Source organism: Gobio gobio (assembly GCF_949357685.1).
Source record: "Gobio gobio genome assembly, chromosome: 7".
Classification (NCBI taxonomy): Eukaryota; Metazoa; Chordata; class Actinopteri; order Cypriniformes; family Gobionidae; genus Gobio; species Gobio gobio.
In genome coordinates this window covers 47,400,166-47,419,892 of record NC_137103.1, presented here as the reverse complement: position 1 = coordinate 47,419,892, position 19,727 = coordinate 47,400,166, and the positions used below count along the sequence as shown (strand labels likewise).

At 37.9% G+C, this 19,727-nt stretch overlaps 1 protein-coding gene across 3 annotated transcripts in view; it reads right to left on the bottom strand.

Annotated features, from left to right (window-relative positions):
• The window catches only part of itprid2 (ITPR interacting domain containing 2), a 60,974-nt gene that overhangs the window by 31,234 nt on the left and 10,013 nt on the right, over nt 1–19,727 (bottom strand). Inside the window, exons 2-5 of one of the 3 annotated variants that reach the window (XM_079821877.1) lie at nt 4,937–5,135; nt 3,304–3,346; nt 737–786; nt 117–170 (exon numbers count right to left, since the gene is read on the bottom strand). In XM_079821877.1, the coding sequence (XP_079678003.1) occupies nt 117–170; nt 737–786; nt 3,304–3,346; nt 4,937–5,093 (304 nt within the window). In that variant the 5' untranslated portion in view covers nt 5,094–5,135. Of the gene's footprint in view, nt 1–116; nt 171–372; nt 531–736; nt 787–3,303; nt 3,347–4,936; nt 5,136–19,727 lie in introns of those variants that run through there. The other 2 variants (XM_079821878.1, XM_079821879.1) reach the window with 2 other exon arrangements.

Below are 19,727 nucleotides of genomic sequence, written 5' to 3'. Positions count from 1 at the left end.
TCATTAACCTCTAAGAAACTACGTGGGATTCTTGGAATACTTGGGCACATTCCTCACAAAGGAGCACACTTGAGAGCAATTACATCTGATTGAGGGAGAAAGTGGAGAGTACTTACCCTCAGCTCCCAGGGAGAGGTCATCTTCAAAGCTACAGCCATTCTTTAATGGCCCTGAAAAGCAAAGAGAACAGCTTTCAGAGAGCAAACACTTTGCACTGACCTATCCCGACGAACAAGTGATCATTTCCCATTCTCTTCGACATAAAACACTTAAATACATCCAAGTAGCACTTCAGAGCCCGAATGTGGCAATATAGCTTGCACGCACGAGAGATTAAAAGCAAATGTTTACTCTTAAGAGCAACTGCCTTACCTACAAAGTTATCAGAAAGACTGCCGATGCAGTTTCGAACGACCTGATCCATAACACATTATCTGGCTCTTGGCTTCAGTCCTGTTAAACTCTGAAGAAACGTTCATCTAATCGAGCACTACTTTGCCTGGAGTGTGTGGGGGTCTGCTATTGGCCCCAAAGCAGCGTACGTGTGTGTGCGTGTGTGTGCCAATGAATGTGCATGCGCGCTGTAGTGCATTGTGAGGTCTTGCTCCAAAGTTCACAAGGAGTGGTGGAGAAGAGAGTCATCCAGCAGTTGAGTAACTTTTACAGTAAAACCAATCCCAAAAAGTTGACATGTAGCTGTAAACACAAGAAGTTGGCCTGAAGAAGATGAACTCACCTCTGGACGGACTGCCGCTCTGGTCGTCCAAAGAGGCCCCGAGAGGAGTCCTGTTGAAAGATCAATAACACGTCACATCCTCTCCCTCCACTCGCCAAATCTCCCCCTTTAAAATGTCACTCGAGCAGAAACACACAAAAACACCCTTCCCTCTTGCGTTAGTTTCTTCGTACGCACAGAACCGCAAAGCGCTGACACAGATTCTTTTGGCACTTACAAAACACTGCCTTCGAAATCCCCTGCCACTTTCATCCAGACACCTGGAGATCCTAACGGCGTGAGAAAAAAACCACACCACGTACAACGAGGCTAAGAATAGCTCACGCTCTGCCGAGCGCTGGCCATGTTTCACAACACCAGCAGCACCACCAAAGTCTTTCTAGCTCCGGATATCCAGCAAACTCTCGGCGGTAGAGACACTTACATTTCCTGTCAGCCTGTAGGAGGATGTCTGTCTTGTGTGTGTTTAATGATAATGAGCAGGAATTGGGAATAGGACGAGCACGAGGTATTTTTATTGACCTAGTGTGTGGCACTCTGGGTTCAACGGGGAAATTTACACTAGCATTTGATTAAATCAACTATGAAGGAGCAGATCACCCAAAAATAAAATGCTGGCATTTGCTCGGCATCTCATCATTAAAGTCTAAAAAAAATGCTGTTGTTTGAAACTTTCCATTCATCAACATTGATAATAATGAGAAATGTTTCTTGAGCACCAAATCAGAATATTACAATGATTTCTGAAGGATCATGTGACCGAAACTGGAGTAACGGCTGCTGAAAATTCAGCTTTCCCCTCAAAGAAATACCATCTACATTTTTAAATATACTCAAACAGAGATATGTTATTTGAAATTGTCATAATATTTCACAATATTACTGTTTTTACTGTATTTTTCATCAAATAAATGTAGCCGTGGTGGGCATAGGAGACTCCAAATGGATACATGTCATTATAATGGCCCATATCATTTTATCATTTCTTTTTTACTTAGGGACGACAAAATAACTATCAATATTAATAATAGACCATTTTCACAGACTGTGATGACGCGTTTTAACGGTCATCAATATCGTAAATCCTGCAACGTTTTTTGTATTATCATTTAAAAAAAATATATATGTACATTTATAACACTAATACTTTGTATTTTATTACTTTTGCATCAAATTACAATTTAAAAAAAGTTACCGTTGCTGTGAGGGTGTTTAGTAATAGCGTCTATGGGAGTGATGGTAAAAATTAACATATTTCTCTCTTTTCACTGCCGTTATCAATCTCACTCTATTTTTTCCCTCTTTTTGAAAGTTGTGAAATCACTACTGTGGCGTTTTCCTTTTGCTATGTGAACAAATGTGCACACAAAAAAAATATTTAATGTATTCTTTCATTCACAGCTATAATATTTAACCCAACTATGATGACTTCCGCTCAGAGAAACCCGGAAATGTGAAAAGGGTCTATTCCAAAAATGTTGGAGATACCTTAAAGTGATAGTTCACCCGAAATTTTTAATTTGGTCATCTACTCACCCACATGTTGTTCCAAACCTGTATGAATTATTCCTTTCTCCTGCTGAACACAAAAGATATTTTGAAGAATATGGGTAACCAAACAGTTGATAGACCCCACTGACTTGGAAAAAATATATATAATGGAAGTCAATGGGGCCCAACAACAACTGTTTGGTTACCGATATTCTTCAAAATATCTTCTTTTGTGTTCAGCAGAAGAAATAAACTTTTGGAACAACTTGAGGGCGAGTAAATTATGACAGAATTTTCATTTTTGGGTGAACTATCCCTTTAATTGTACCAAAAATACAAGCAAACAGAACTTTGAGTTTAAAAGCCGGAATGAATTTAAAAGTCTAAGATTCAGGATAAGACAGCAATTAAATGTTATTGCATCATTGACAACTAATGATTCTCAGATGATCCACGAAAACAGTTGAGTAAATGACATTAAGCCAAATTTCCTCAAACGTTCAAACAAACCTGCAAGGCTTCCTTGTAGATCACAAGATGAAACGGCACAGGGACACGCACCAACAATTCTGGAATCCCTGTGTTTTGTTTTTCACTTGGAAGGTTTATGTTGGTCATGAGGGACGTATATCTACAAAGTAAATCAATGGCCCTTTCCTTCTGCGTTTCAGAGCTAAACAGCCGTACATCTTTAAAAAAAACAGCCTGGCAGGACAGAGAGAAAGACTAAAAACTCTCTGAGGACAACTCCAGCATTAATGGGCCCCCACAGACCCAAAGAGGCCACCAAAAAAAAAAAACCTGCACAGCACAAAGGACAATAGTCAGTCCTCACAAGTACTTTCCTGACTCTGGGAAGATCACGGTCTGAACCCACTGAACTACTCGCACAATCCTCTCAAATTTACAGCTTGTCAAGAGACACCAGAGAGACAGGGGACAGGACGCTTTTCTCTGCCGGAACGCATCGGAGCGATTTGTTTACTTACCAATTCACGTCACACTGCGGTGTGTACACATATCTTTCTCACACCATTTGCATTTGTATTTTAGGAGTGTTTTTTTAGGTAACTCACCTGCAGGTCCTGAGCCAGTTCTCTACTTGATTTGGATTACGACCTGAGGGAGAAAGAAAAATACAAGTAACTGTTCCGTGTAATAACCAAATTAATTTCCCTAAAAGCAACATCAAACAAACAAACAGGAAACAAATATAACTATGACGACAAACACAGGGCATTCTCTGAAGTAGGACTGTGGTCTGCGATTTCTATTTTTTCAGAAACCTTTCTTTGCTCTTAATTGGTTTATCATGACTTGCATGGAGAATCAAATGCCAAGCCAAGCAGCCAAACCTCTGTGATCTCTCTCTGTTGTGTTCATTACAACATTATGACTTCCAGTAAATCCTGCAGAGCTTCAAACCCGCAAAAGTCCTGCTGATAACTCAAATTTAAATGATAAAAATTCCGTTTTGCCCCAGAAAATATAAATATCAGCCTAAATTTGCATACATTTTTAGATGTCCATTTATAAGAGTATTTATGGTATCATCTCTGTATCGCTGAAAATGTATAGCCCAATAAATGTTAGCATTCACAAAAAGCAGACTGTTACCTGTAGGCTTAATTCATGTAAAAATGTGGTAAAAAAAAACAGCTCTGTGAAATTTAAAGAGGTAATACAATCGGTATCAAGCAAACAATGTGTTATAATATTATTTATCAGTATCAGTCTAAATTAAATTGTGTATGTGCAGTTAACATCCTTAATAGGTACGAACTTAGTATATCAAATATATTTTGCAGTATATTTGTAATGATTTTCCCGGCATTGTTTTTTTCCCCAGCAAATATGATGATTTCAATTGCATTACAATCATCATATTTACTGATGGAAAAACAGAATCTACAGAATCAGAGTACTTAATAACTTATATCTCTGGCTGAAACTTCTGTAGCAAAAAATATTGTTAATAATAATTACATTTATTTTCATGAACTGTCCGTTTCAATCAAATGATTTAAAATCGACTATTTGTTTGCATCACTTTTTTTTGTTGTGGGTATTTTTCATATATTAAAACATTTACACAACAATAAACAATGGTAAATATTGCTGTTTATTACTTTGTTGTTAAAATTGTATGTATTTTCTGCATTTTTGAATCCACATGGCTGATCCAATGACTGCTTGGTTGAAATGACAAATTTTTGAAAAATCAACCCTAATACTTTGCATCATCATTATTATTATTATTATACATTATTTTTTATAGGTGCCTTACATGACACTGAAGGACACCTTGCAAACACAATAAAACAATCAACAACAAATAATCATTATTTTAGAGTGAAACAGGCTAGATGCAAGCATAAAAGCAATCACATAAAAGCCTGCCTGAAAACATGGGTCTTAAGGCGAGATTTAAAAACAAGAAGACTTTCACAGTTTCGCACATCCTGTGGCAACAAGTTGCATAAATAAGAAGCTGCATGACTAAAGGCTCGGGAGCCTATAGAAGTTGTGCAATTTGAGGTAGAACAAGAGTGAATGCAGAAGACGATCTTTAAGTACGAGTAGGAGTGCCTTGTAAGTAAGAAGGATTTTAATATCAATGCAATATTTAACCAGGAGTAAATGCAAGCGTTGAATTTTGTAGTATCCGCAGAACCGAACAAACTTGTACAATTAATAGAAACACGGTACCTGTTTCTGAAGCTGTGGAAGTCTTATCCTCCATAGGCTGGGCAGACAGCGGCTCCTCTGCGCCCTGGTCCCGAGACTCAGAAGCCTGCCAGGAGTCTCGGCTCTGAGCCCAGGCCCTCCTCTTGAAACTGGCAGGGGCGGACTCGCACTCCTCCATGTCCTTGGCTTGGACGGGATACTACAGTGGGGGACGGTTCACCTGCACAAAAGCAAAAAGGGACAGACTCAGATCCCAATTGGAACAATATCCAGGCCCCCATCTTTCCAGAGGGATTGGTGGAAGGCCCAAAGGAGAGCGCTGTGACTGTCTTGTGTCTTATGTCTTATGAAGCACACTTTTAAGAGTCTTCCTCTACTGAACCCAGCCACATAAACCAAATCTTTGCACACAACATATGCTCGTCTGAGCAAGAACAGAAATGCATGAGCCGACATGTCTTTGATGCATTACTTGCACATGAAGTTGGTGATGGGTGTTAACTGAAAACAGAATGTGTAATAGACCAGGTGTCAGCACATTAAACAGCACTGTCTCCAATCACACAGACTCTCAAAGCCAAAATTGCTTGCATAGCATACATGGACGGCAATCAAAAACAGACTCTGAAATTACATATATTATCCTAAATGTATGACTTCCCACTTTCAAGAATAAATACAGTAATTCTCTGCAATCATTGCTAAACGCATAAACATCAATAAATGCAAATCTGTAATCTACAGTAAGCATAATGCGTGTGGTAAAAAATCTTTGAAAAATCCGGCTGATCACGGTATGAAAATGGCAATTATCGGTAGAGCGGAGCAATTCTGGATAAATTCAGAATCATGATTTTTTTTCTGTGTTACAAATAGAAATCACGATTCTCCCACGATTTCTAAGCTAAAAGTAACATATAATTTACTAGAAGTTGTTCTGAAAATGTTAATTGCTGCAGCCTATTTCAAATGTCTGTTTTTTTTAAATGGTTTGAATGAATGATTCAATGACTCACTCATAAAGACTTCCCTTTTTAATTACTGTATGAATCAGTGTTTTTGAGCAAATATCTTCAATGAATGATTCAATGAAAAATACATTTCGCTTGTCGCCACCTACTCGCTTAACACTGTAATCGATACACTCTTTTTTTTTTTAAGTGCCAAGTTACTTTCAAAAGGTGAGACATCAGCGTTTACATCCGAATTGTAAACTTTTATCCCAGTACTTCTGTGATAATTTGAAAATAATTTGAATTTATGAAACGGAAATAACGATAAAGACTGTTTGTGAAGCTGTTTTATACATGACAACTGCTCTCTCTGGCTCAGCGGTAGATTTGAATGTTCGCTGTGATCGTACTTGTCAAAGGTTTATTACATACAGGCGAATCGTTGCCATTTAGGAATAAGATATATGTGCGTTTGAATCGAGTTCACAATCTTTACGATTAATCGTGCAGCTCTAATTATCATTGGCATGTTTTTGTCAAATAACAGATGCTAGAGATGTAGAAATGACACACTGTAGCTTTAAATGACACAAACATAGTTTTTGGGATATTTAAATGGACTCGGGATGATTTTGCAATAGGTTTCTGTTCAGGTGGCCCAAGGATCTGTCCAAAAGGAATATTATTTGCTTAGCAAGAACAAAAAATAGAGGGAAAAATTGCTTCCAGACATTACTGGAAAATCAAATAACAGAAGAAGCCCATGTGACGGTAGGGACAACAAATAACCGGCATGAGAAACTAATAACATCTACAGAGAGTCTGTCAATACGAAGCAAAAAAAGAAAGAGTAAGAGAAGGAGAGAGATGGGGGCGGGATGAGGGTCTTCGTTGGAATAGATGGTAGAAAAAGTAAAAAAACAAGTTGAGCAGGAAATGTCTGTTTAGTTGAAAGATTACAAGCTGGTGCGAAGTCATTTCCTGTTTTGGATCTGGCACTTTATGAAGGAACAGATGAGCCTGACCAAATGGGATGGATTAATAATTTAGCGGTCTGATGTTCTACAATTCACACACTGCTATTAATAGCATGTGTCTATTTTCAGAATGATCATAAAAGCATGACTAAAACGAAATCTTGATAGCCAGCACCACCACCTCATTTTATTACCAAAGTCTGGTGATTATAAGGAAACAAAAACAGATCAACATTAGGGAATATACCTGCCTGAAAATACCTTCAGAAAGTTATACAATCTACAACTAGGATGCCTAATCAAATAAGATAAAAATAAATATTAAAATAAGATAAAAAAAAAATCACAAGTCTCGGAAAACCTGATGTAGCCTCATTTTAAAAGTGATTTCTAGTCCTGGAAAAGTATTAGATTAAAAAAAAAAAATCATATAACTCCATGGGAATTTATGAATATTCACATTAATAGTTATGACAAGCTCTAAAATATTTTAATGGGTAGAAATTGTAAGTAGATTTTTTTCTTTAAATTGTTATGTAGAAATGCACGTCAATTTATTAGCAGGATTCCTGAAGAAAAATTCAGCTCATAAAATTTCTGCAATCCAGAAATTTTATTTTAATTAAATATTTTGATATATTAATTGTGTGTGTAATGTAAAAATACTACAATATTTTAGTTCTAAAATTACAGAAACTATAAAAAATATATATATTTATATATTTAGTTATTTATTTATTTATTTTTAATAGTTTCTGTAATTTTAGAACTAAAATATTGTCAAAAGGCTGTGAAACCATCAGTCATAATCACGAAATAGGGTAATCAGGTCTCATAATCACCTTAAATAGGTTTATTTTGTTATAACATCTGACTTCATGAAATCGACTCCTTATCACATGGATACATTACAAAAATTAATAGAAATTAACATGAAATATTAATCTGCAGACTCAGAGACAATATTTGAGGTGTGTCCTAATATTGTAGAATATGAACTAAGTTGTGATAAAATGGTCCAATGCAAAGGCAGTCCCAGTTTTAGCTGTGTATCTGTTCACAGATTCAAATCTCAGAGCTTTTGTTATTTTTGGACTCCAATGACAGAATGGATGTCAAGTCTACTTGGACAAAGTTAAAAGGAAGCAAATGGTGTACTCAAGTATGTTGACTCCCTAAAAAAAACACCAAACACCCCTTTTCTCATTAAAAACAAATTCTTCATTTGTAACACACAATGATTAATTACATTAGCACACAAATAGGCTATCTTTAACGTCAGGTCAAACGTAATTTACAAAACACAGCAGCAAATGTTGATTTGCCAGAGCAGTCCAAACTCCAAACTGGAACACTGTGTCCATTCACATCTTTTACATATTTCATGGGAAATATTCATCTCAAACTTAAAATACTACCAAAAAAGTATGCAAATATGAGTCCTAATAACAGTTTGATAAAAAAAAGTAGTATCAAAACAATCAAGCATGTTGATAGAGACAACACAAGAGTCAATAACCCATGTAACAACAGCCACATATGAGCAACACGGTCCATTCCCTTTCACAAACAGCGCAGTTGTTTAATTAAACACAGTAGAACTCATGCTCTCTGCAACAATTTGGACTTGTGATTTGTAAACAGTGCAGATGGAGTTACATACTCTGCTTTAAATGGGTATAGACTAGGAGAAGAAGGATGGGAAAAGCAGCGACTTCACATAAATAAGCGCTACTAAGCAACGTCAAGCATGCCGCGTATCCACCAATCACAGAACAGACGCGGAACGCTAACTGGGGGGAAACATTTGTAGAAAACTCCACACTCAAAGTGTAAACATAACGTTACAATATTCCCGGCAACCCAGCTGCGTTTTTCTTATGAACCTTGCATTGTATAAGATATTTGCATTCATTTGGCTATTTACAGACAGCATGAAATGAAAGCTAATTTTCTAAATGCATCCATGCATAGTAAGGGTTCTATTGACGTCACGGTTTGATACAATGTTCGGTTTCTTTTAATTTCTTTTGAACAGACAGTATTGCAAATTACAGTTTGTTCCAATTAGCGGTATTTAGTCCCCTAGTTGGTACAGTACAGCCTCCGCACTAAGCAACAGAACGCACTCTTGCATAAGCTGATGCGCAAAGTTCATTACACTTTTTCAAGAAATCATGGAAAGATGTAGCCTGGATGCCAGCCGAACTTAGCCCTGCCCACAACATTTTTACTCGAGCAGTTCGGTCTGGACTTGATCCATAGAGAAGTAATTATGCCCAAACAGAAACTGGTCGGACCAATGAAATTGTCAGGGCGGGCTTTAGACGATGATGGACAGATGATCAACATTAACGTAATCATCTACGTCATCAAAGGCGCTTGGGTTGAGTTTGTTCCAATCCTAAACGGAGAACTTGTTCGTATATGCGTCCACCTTTACCATTTCTCTCAGAAATGATGATCGTGTTGATAAGTACTCTGTGTATCCTTAAATTCTTTTTTTACAACACCGGCAAAGATCGTTTACACTCATCTTTTTCTTCTAACGTTAGGCTACTTATTCCAGCATGCGTGCAGACAGGGTTGCCAAGTTTTTACAACAAAACCCGCCCAATTGCTAACATTCCTCAAAACTAGCCAAAAACAAGCCCAATAGCTTTCCAGGGGGGGTTCTCCGGGGAAAAAGGCATTTGGGGGGTAAAATATGTGTTATTTTGGCAGGGCTGGCAGCTAAAAATCGCATTCCTGGGTCTGTATATCACATAATTAGGGTCGCTTCAACCCGCGGACATGGCAACAGTGCAGTTGAGTTCTGTTGACATTTGATAACTAACGTTATGCTTCGCTCCGTTGCTCTGATTGGTTGTAGGTCTATCCAATTGAGGTCTTTCCTGGTTCGGTTGAAACACGCCCCATAATCACAGCCCAACGGAGCAGTATCAGACTCAAATTCTGACTAGAATTGAGTATGACAACGTCAGATGAGCAACTCCACCTTTCCACGAGGAGACAGTTTCACGAGTAATGCGTTTCCATTTCCAGGACACACATATTTCATCATTGGACTGTAGTAGTGAGACTTCCACGACACAAATCGGCACAATGCCAAATGATTTGGAATGATTTCAAATGAACTATATCAATGGAAACAGCTTAAAATACTCATTTATTGCATAAACTATGGTTATACAGATAAGAGTAAGATATCAATCGAAACAGTCTATTTTTATTTGTGTACACTCTGCACTCACAATAAAAACTAAACATTGTGCTTTGGTAAAATAAAGAAAAAAAACAGGATGCTGCTTTCTGCCATCCCAGTTTCCTTTCCGTGAAGTTAGTGGAGAGCAATTAATTGAAACTCGACCGTAGGGTGATGGGGTTAAGACCACTCGACCGTAGGGTGTCTCAGATGGGTGCTCTTCGAGCGCCCTCTTTGCGGTCGATATGCGCCCTCGATGCGCACTTCTGCCACAGCAGACTTCTTCCCGACAGTCAAAGCGGCGTTACGTCATGAAAGTGCGGACTCGTAGGAAGACAGCAAGGGTTTAGGGTGCCATTTGGGACAGGGCCTGAAGGTGATGATACATGGGGCAACTTTTTTGAGCAATGTTGCTGGGCAATGCTACAAAGCAATGTTGCTTGGCCACTTTCTGATTGGGAATGGGCAACAAATTTCTATCTGGATACTTTAGATCGGTCATGGGCATCTTACCCTGTTGCCCGTTGACGACAACAGTGCCTAGCAACATTGCTCAAAAAGTTGCCCTGTGTATCAACACCAATAGGCTACTAGCAAGCTCTCGCGTGCCATTCTGAACTCTTGTGCTGCATCCCAATTCGCCTACTTATACTACGCCCTAAAAGTGCGTACTCTTTTTGTAAAGAAAAAATGCATACTTTTGAGTGTAGTATACAAGCTTTGGGACATAGGCTACTATGTCATCTTCAACAGACAGCTCTATTGCTTAGTTGCGTGCATTTTTTACAGTTTAAACTGCCGTCAATCATCTTGTCACAGTTAAAATCCTCCACATTCTATTCAATTTAATTTCCTACCCTTTCGGAGAGAAATGTAGTAGCACGTTGATCTGCCAGTCGTGGGTCTTTCATGCAGAGAGCTCTCCTCATGTGTTTGAAATTTGAATATTATGATGCATTTAAAAGTTAATGGTCAAACGTATCATTACAAAAGTTCTCAATGCTGTATATTTTAATAATATATTTTCGTCAGGTTAGATACTGATAATTAATTACTGATAATGGGCAATATTTGCCATGAGTGTGCACAGATCTGCACTTCTGATTCTAACTGGAAAAAGTAGGAAATCCGGGTATCTTTTGAATACTTAGTTCAAAAACTATGATTTGGGACACACTAATTTTAATTTCGAAAATACTATTTAGGACGTATAGCATTCAATTTGTGATGCAGCATTGTTTTGGGTTGGTGCCTACTAGATCATCTCTTCTTCTGCTCTTTTTCCTGTTGTGGTAGTTAGCAAACAGTGTTGAATTACTACACGAGCCCCCTTCTGGATTGGAGTGTGGATCGCCTGGCTGTGACTGACTGTATGCACCAAATCATGATGTCCATACCGTGATGGTCTGAGATGAATACATCCGTTACACCCCTAGTGCATAACTGGACCTTCCGGTGAAAATTAAACTTCTTCTGGAGACGTTTGCAGGACTTTACATGAACTTCTCATAACTCTTGTTATTAGTGAACAGACTTAAAGATGAGAATTTTTGTTGTTGTTGATAAAACCCATATCCTATGTTGTTAAAGCAGACTAACCACTCCAAACCTTGTAAACCAATAGCTGGATGTCAGAGCTGAGAGGAAAATCAGTGACCTTTCTCAATTCCACTGAATAAACACCCTGTCGCTAACATACTTTACGATTCTCAAACCCGTCAAAAAAAAAAAAAAAAAGCTTATTCGGCTGAAAATTCCTTGAAAAACTAAGACTATTTTTAAAATGCTGCATGCACCCCACACATGCTCTCGCTATGACCTCCTTCTGTTGAACCGAGGACGTCCCAGTTCCCACATCTCATTCCAGATCTGACCAGTTGATTGTCGTGTCCGTCCACACGTCCCAAAGGCCCCAAACAAAAATAGGCCCGGGGCTCCAAGTACAGGCACAAACAACAGCACATCAAAGCGCATCCCAAGAAATATCCCACAATTAATGCATCATGCTTACACAGAGACCAAGTGATTAAGACCACATCCGGTACAAACTGGCTGATTCTTAGTAGGACTAGTCGATTTATTGAATATTCAAGACAACTTCACTGGAAATATTAAATTAAACATGAATATTTATTTTCATACATTATGTTTCCAAAGGACCGCGCCATCAGACTGGTTGCCCAATCCTTCCTTGTCTGTATGAATGTTTATTTTTAGTGCTTCTGAGTTAAACATGAAGGTGAATTACATAATGTATGCATCACTAGCATCATCAAATGGAATTGCAAAAATAATTAATAATAATTTCATACCATTGGATGGACAAACAGTTCATCATTGGTGAAAATCACATCATTGGTGGTTGTAGCTAAAAATTATTAAATATTCTTCAAGTGAAGAAAAAACAATGGTTTGATTATTTTTAACTACATTTATTATGTATTTTACTTCAAGCATAAACATTTTAAATCTACATGGCGATTTTATTTGTTTGGTTCAAATGATGGTTCCAGAGCTAATGCCTAAATATCGAAATATATTTCATCAATCATGGTCAAAACGGCTGAAATATATTGAGATCTTATTGTTTTATAGCTAGGTCACCCAGGCATAATTCTCAGCTATTTTAACCATTAAGAGGAGCTTAATCCTTTTTTACAGACGTAAATGCTAGTGGGAAAAAACACAACTGATTTTAAGAAAGAATGGCCAGTGACCTGAAAGTAAATGTTATCTTGCAACCATGCAGTGATGTCAAGAGCTTCAAACAGAACAAGATAAGCCTTACCCAGCAAGCTGCTCTTTTTGAACCACACCTGCAATGTTTTCTTCCCAAAATAGAAACACAATATCCAGTCTGCGCCAGTACCTTGGTGAATTGCCACCCTCAATGACCTTTGGTATTGGCTCCTAACAGAAGCCCAAGGCCTATTATGTGAAATAACATGGCATTCAGATGAAGTCCACCATTGTGATATTGTTTTAGAGACCATGGCATCTAAGAAAAGAAAAGGTTATTCTGTAACCCTCCCATAAGTCCCTTAGGGGTGAAAAGTGCTGCTGTTGACAATTTTTAGGGCCAAATATAACACCCTGTGTGGTACACCTAAAACAAAACAATCGTGCATTGTTCCAGCTCAGCATTTTCAAACTCGATAATGCTCTATATCTCTGCAAAGATCACCAGAAGATCAGTGAACCATCAGATTTCTCTCTGAGGAATGCCAGCATGAACAATGGTCAGCAAAGAGCCACAATTTGAAGGCATGTTATGCGCAAACTGAAAATAAAAGTAAATTTATAGCACTGTTCATCACATATCTTTTTTTTCTTGTTCTTTTACAATAATGCATCAACACATCAGGATCCTATACAAATATTTATATTTATTTTTTATATTCATTTATACAATTAATGGTGGTGGTCACCTTCAGTGCATCGCAGTCACTTGTATGAGATGCGGTGCTACATAAAAGTGAAGCAAACCGAGTGAGAAAGATTGAAAGCGATACCTCTCTCTCCCACGCAGTTGGCGCAGTGTCAATCACAATCCAATTACGTCACTGTGATATATCGCAAAATACTAAACCATGACACATGATGTGTATGATGTAGTTGCTGATCCTTAGTAATTGCATAGTCTGTTTCAAGTCGTCCATGTGAAGTGTAAATACCACAACATCCTAATATGGGCACTGCAGACAGGAAATACGTGAAACACAACTTAAAACTACCTCAATGCTTTTAGCTTCAAAAGAGATCAAGGACGAAGAAGGGAGAATGACTCTATAATGTCTTTGTTCTTCAACCAGAAAAGTGTTCACCGGAGGGCTAAAGTCTAAACATCAATCTCTTCTGAGAATGTGGCGTTCCTTTGTTTTGAACATGTGACACTGTGCTTATAGTAATGGCACTTTGGGTAATTCTCCCTCTCTGCTTACACTAGAGTCTTTTTCCACTTGTCTTCTGACAGCGAGTGAGAAGACGGACTGAGACAATAAATTCAGGCACTATCAAACTCAGTGTGTCCTCAAGAGCCATAGCAGCTGGAAGTTCCACTGCCAAAAAAATCAGCACGTCTTAATCTGCACGTTTGTCTTGTTTTCCAGTAAAAATATTTAAACATCTTTAACCCTTAAACGCATACCTCAAACGCTATTCTCTACAATTCACCTTTAAAGTTAGACATAAACCATCTAGTATCCCTCGATTAATTAATTATAAACAATATAACAAGAATGGCCTTTTTTCCCATTTATTTTTTGTAACAATTGTATAGGGTCGCTAAAAGACCCGAGGTGTGTAACCGTGTACGTATATTTTTTCGAGCAACAATAATTGAATCTTTGATGACTGAATACGTGCAATTCACCTTTATTTCACAAGGTGGCAATGTCTGATAAACAACAATGAAGTGACGTTTCACTATAAGTTACCGCAGGCAGCAAACAAAAGAATAGGAAGTATCATCAGCGAAACTTGAAATGACTCAGCGATTTACTGCAGAGCATGTACTGAATGCAATCAAATATGAATAATTAATAATAAAAATGCCAGGGTTACACCCCTACTCTTTATCAAAGGACATCCTGGGATGTTTAATGACCACAGAGAGTCAGGACCTCGGTTTAACTTCTCATCTGAAGGACAATGCTTGTTACAGTATAGTGTCCCCATTACTATACTGGGGCGTTAGGACCCACACAGACCACAGGGTGAGCACCACTAACACCTCTAACAACAGCGACCTTATTTTTCCAGTTGGTCTCCCATCCAGGTTCTAACCAGGCTCAGCCCTGCTTAGCTTCAGTGGGAAACCAGTCTTGGGCTACATGGTGATATGGCTGCTGGTAAATATTAGTCTGTCACTTGAGGATAGATCTGGGGCCTGTACCATGATGGTAGTTTAACAAACTCAGGGTTACAGGATTAGTTTCGAGTTGACAAAACCAAACCAATCTATTCAGGCTTTGTTGGTCCCATGATGCTGATCATCAACTTTCTCTGTCAACTCAGGCTTTGATCCTGAGTTTAGGAGTTTAGCTGTGACATCAGCAGTGAACAGCCAATCACAGGCTGTGGATCAGTGAAACTGAGATTCACTTCTCGCGGGAGAAGCAGTGTGATTAACTTCACTCATATACATGATTGAAAAATATTAAGAATTTAAACAAATTTACACAGAAGAAAAGAGCTGTCGAGGACAACTTTAAGAAAAATCTTATACGTCAATGCAAGTAAAAGTTATGAAGTTAGTATAGTTGATATATAGAGAGAATTGAACATTTATGCTCACATGTAATTTTTTATAGATTTAGTTATTGAATTTAAAGCTTATTTGTATGACCTTTACTGTATATAGGCTATTTAGTTTAATATTAACAAAATGCCTATTAATGATTGATTTACTCAAATGATACATGTGTAATTGATTAAGGGTATAATAATTACATAAATTGTATTTAAATAATTCCAAATTATTATTATTTTAAATAAGCATTGTTAAAAGCCAGAGGCTTAAGTCTTTAATAGCCATTAGCTATACTAGTGACCTTTAATTTGGAGTAGAAACAGAAGGAGTGTCTTTCCTGCATCAGAGGTGTGTCACTTTGCTCACAGCTGATTGGTCCAATTTCAGTTTGAGATCTCTTATCCAGAACATAACCTGCCCTGGAGCAGGTTAGCTGTGGAGGGTAAGTTACTATGGAGATGAACACTGCTAAAAGCCAAACCACTTTAATGGTACCTAAAACCCAGGATTGGCACAAACTAAGCTTGAACATATCTGGCTAGCTAGCTAAACCGGCTTCATGGTATAGGCCCCTGGTGAAGCAGCTGTCAGCGATCAAAATATTGATTTTGAAGATGTTTTGAATAATAGTTTTGCGATAGGGCTGGAACGATTTGACCTAAAATCAAAATTTCGATTAATTGAAAATTTTATGATTAATGTATGATTATTTTGCTTTTATACATTTTTTTGCCCGCATAGTTCACTGAAATGGTTTGTATTGTAAATATGTTCAACTATTAAAAGGTGGGATATTTTTTTTCTAATGAGAATTTTTTTTTGATTTTTTTGTGATTTTAAAATACTTGAAGGAAACGGCTCACTTCAGCAGTTATTGTCTATGGGTCGTAACATTTCTTACAGATTTCTGTTTGTTGTTCATCAGATACAGATAAATTAGCACAGTAGGCCTACATTACATTAATTTAAATGCATTAATGAGGGAGTGATTGTGTGTGTGACTTAGTCATACCATCTCTATTCATTATGAAGCTGTGGTTTGTACTTACTTCAAAGGTAGACAAATCTATGGTATAACAGTTGAGTTTCTAAGCTACTTAAGTGATAAATCAAAGGACAGCGTTGACAATGAGATTCTGCGCTCCTCTCGGTGTCACAGAAAAAGCTCAAGAGCACCGAACAGAGATGTTTTCCATATTGTTGTTCTTGAATAGTGCACAATCGCTTGAATGTTCAAACTTTTAAAGCATTTAATTTACAAACTTCATGAGGACGCAAGTGAAAGTGATCTGGCTTCGGGGCTGTGTGTGCGTGTAGCAGCGCATATAAGAACTGCGATTAAATTACCTGTATAACCTGAGTAAAACATGCAATTACCATAGTAATTCTGAGCATCCAGATTGTATAAACAAAGATAACTGCTCCTGAATCTTTCCGTGTGCCTGCAAACGGTACTTGATGTGACTGACGGGGCTGACTGGGCTGAGTCACGTGACTAAAACCGAAATAACCAATATGGGAAAATTGCGTCGGTTAGAGGTTCTGAATTTCGGAGCCAAATATGAGCCAGATATTTAATGTATTGGGGAAATGAGCTCTGACGAGGACAGTGATGATGGTATGAAACATCTGCTCAAACGGTACCCTTCCAAGCTCCAAAAGGTACCAAAATATGCTTTATTCTTCTGTAAGTGTTACTCTAATATCAGGAGAGTTTTATATTATCGCAACAGGTAGAGATCCATCCGTGTTAGAAGACCCAAAAATGTAATGATTGGCGAAACATTCATGCATTTAATGCAAACTAATACAAAAATACAAATTATTTTATGCTATTAAGCCTAATTTCTTTGCTATTCTCCTTTATTAATGCACACACTTTCATCCCAGTTCACTTACAGTGCTAGTGGACAAAAGCAAAATCATATCATGCAGTTACTGCATGTGTTATTGTAGCAATCTTCAAATGTTTTTGCTTCAAGATCCATATACGTTCAACATTCAACAAGCGGCGACCCAAACAGATTACCATAACTGTTTGTGACACAGGTAAACAAAATGAAAAGTTTATAAATATTTATTTTAACCTGCACAGTTTTGTACATTTTCTGAGACAAGGTCAGGCACCATACCCAATTTGACTAGTTTCTACCATATTAGCACTAAAAGTTTGATGTTAACATAAAAGACCACTTTTAAAGGCTGTTTTTAAGGTTGTTATCGTAACTATTCCCCTTAAATCAGCGCTGAATCCACCTGGACCTGCTCCGTTTCCCTGTCAGTCTAATGAAAAATCTTTCTAATAGCAAGAGGCAGATAAAAACCCTGTTTTTCTGTACACACTGATTAATAGTTTTTTAATCCTAGTGTCTGCTTTATGGCACACTTTGCATTCTAGACACTCTGTTTCCAGAGGCTTGCAAGAGAGCAAGGGTACAATGAGAGAGAACAGGGTGCCAGGGTAACGCACAAGGTCAAACAAACAATTTGACGTATCTTGATACTTTATAAGTGGCAAAGGCAACAGGACATTCTGTCACAGTTACTCTACCACCCAAGAAGTGAGACGGGGAGGTGTGGGACGTGACCAGCGTTTAGAGGGCTGATGATGTAACTTAATTACAGAATCAACACATGTATAATACAGTGAAGTTGGTTAGATTATCTTAGACCTAAACAATAGAGACAGAGCGTATTTAGGCCCCGCCCACACCGGGGGGGGGGGGGGGGGGGGGGCAATTCAACGCTCTCCATTGACTTTGCATTGCGTGAGGCTGCCTCATGGTCATTACGGACTTTACACAAAAAACAGAACAATGTCTAAAAGCTGATATGTGACAAGGTGTACAGCAAACAAGCTAAAAAACACAGAAATACGTTTTTATAAGCTGTCGACCCAAAAAACGAGCGTTTAAGAAGATAAAAGTGGATACAGGCACTACGAAGTGAAGCTTCAGCAGGAAGAATGGGTCAATTTTGGGATCCTGACACTCAGTATGCCTCAATATGTCTATGTGTGCAGTAAACATTTTGTCACTGTTAAGTCAAATATCCAAATGTCCATTTTATATATTATATTTACTGTCGCTGATCACGTTCCCCTCTAGTCGCTGTAGTTCTCAGTGTAATATGACCCGTCACGCTCTGTCTCAATGGCCTGAATCCACTTTTTTGTCCTTAAAACGCTCTTTTTTGGGTCAACAGCTTATAAAAAGTTCTGGGTTTTGTTTAGCTTGTTTGCTGTACACTGTCACATATCAGCTTTTATATATTGTTCAGTTTAAGTCCGAAATGACAAGGAAGCAGCCTCACGCAATACAAAGTCAATGGAGACGGTATGATTGTTTTCTCTATACCTCAAGGTGTGTGAACCAACTTCATCATGCCACTTATGGCAAAAATGAAGCAAAACAACATTGTTTCTTAACAGTTACCAGGTACCTTAATGACTTGTTGAGTACTTTAACAACTCAAATTACAATATTCAAATGTGTGAGGTCAGTAAGATCTTTTTAATCATCAAATTAATCATTTTATTCAGCAAGGATGCATTAAATTGATCAAACGTTACAGTAAAGACATTTATAATGTTACAAAATATTTCTATTTGAAATAAATGTCATTTTAAACTTTCTATTCATCAAAGAACCCTGAAAAAACATGTTTTTTGGGCAGCAAATCAGTATATTAGAGTGATTTCTGAAGGATCATGTGACACTGAAGACTGGAATAATGATGCTGAAAATTCAGCAATTTTACTATTTCATAATATTACTGTTAATGCACTTTGTATCAAATAAATGCAGCCTTAATTGGTGAGCATGAGAGACATTTATTTCCCTTTTTTAATCTTACCTACCCCAGACTTTTGAAATGTAGTGTATATACCCAACAAATATCCAAAAATATGCTGTTTTCTGGTATACTTTGTTATATGAACAACCACCAGTCACTAAATGCACTGATTTAGGTGTCATGAGCTTTAAGTACACATAATATCATAATAGTTATTGGATAATTTTGGGTCGGACATTATGCAAGTAATGACTTGGACCTCAAGACAAGTCAAGAACCATTGGCTGACTCAGTGTGTCATTAGAGTGATTCAAACCAATAACGGACAGGTTTTTGAGTGATTCATTAAAAAGAATCAGCTCATAAGAGTCAGGCCCTGTCCCAAATGGCATCCTAAACCCTCACGGTCTTCCTCTGAGTCCACACTTTCATGACATGATGCAGCTTTGACTGCCAGGAAGAAGTCCGCTGCATAGCTACCGCAAAGGGGGCGCTCGCAAGCACCCTTCTCAGACCTAAAATGACAAATGGGACACTCTCCGGTCTCGTGGACTTAACAGACACACGCACGCAGCGGCCATTGTAAGTCCACAAGACCAAAAGTGCACGTGAAGTGTGCCATTTGGGACAG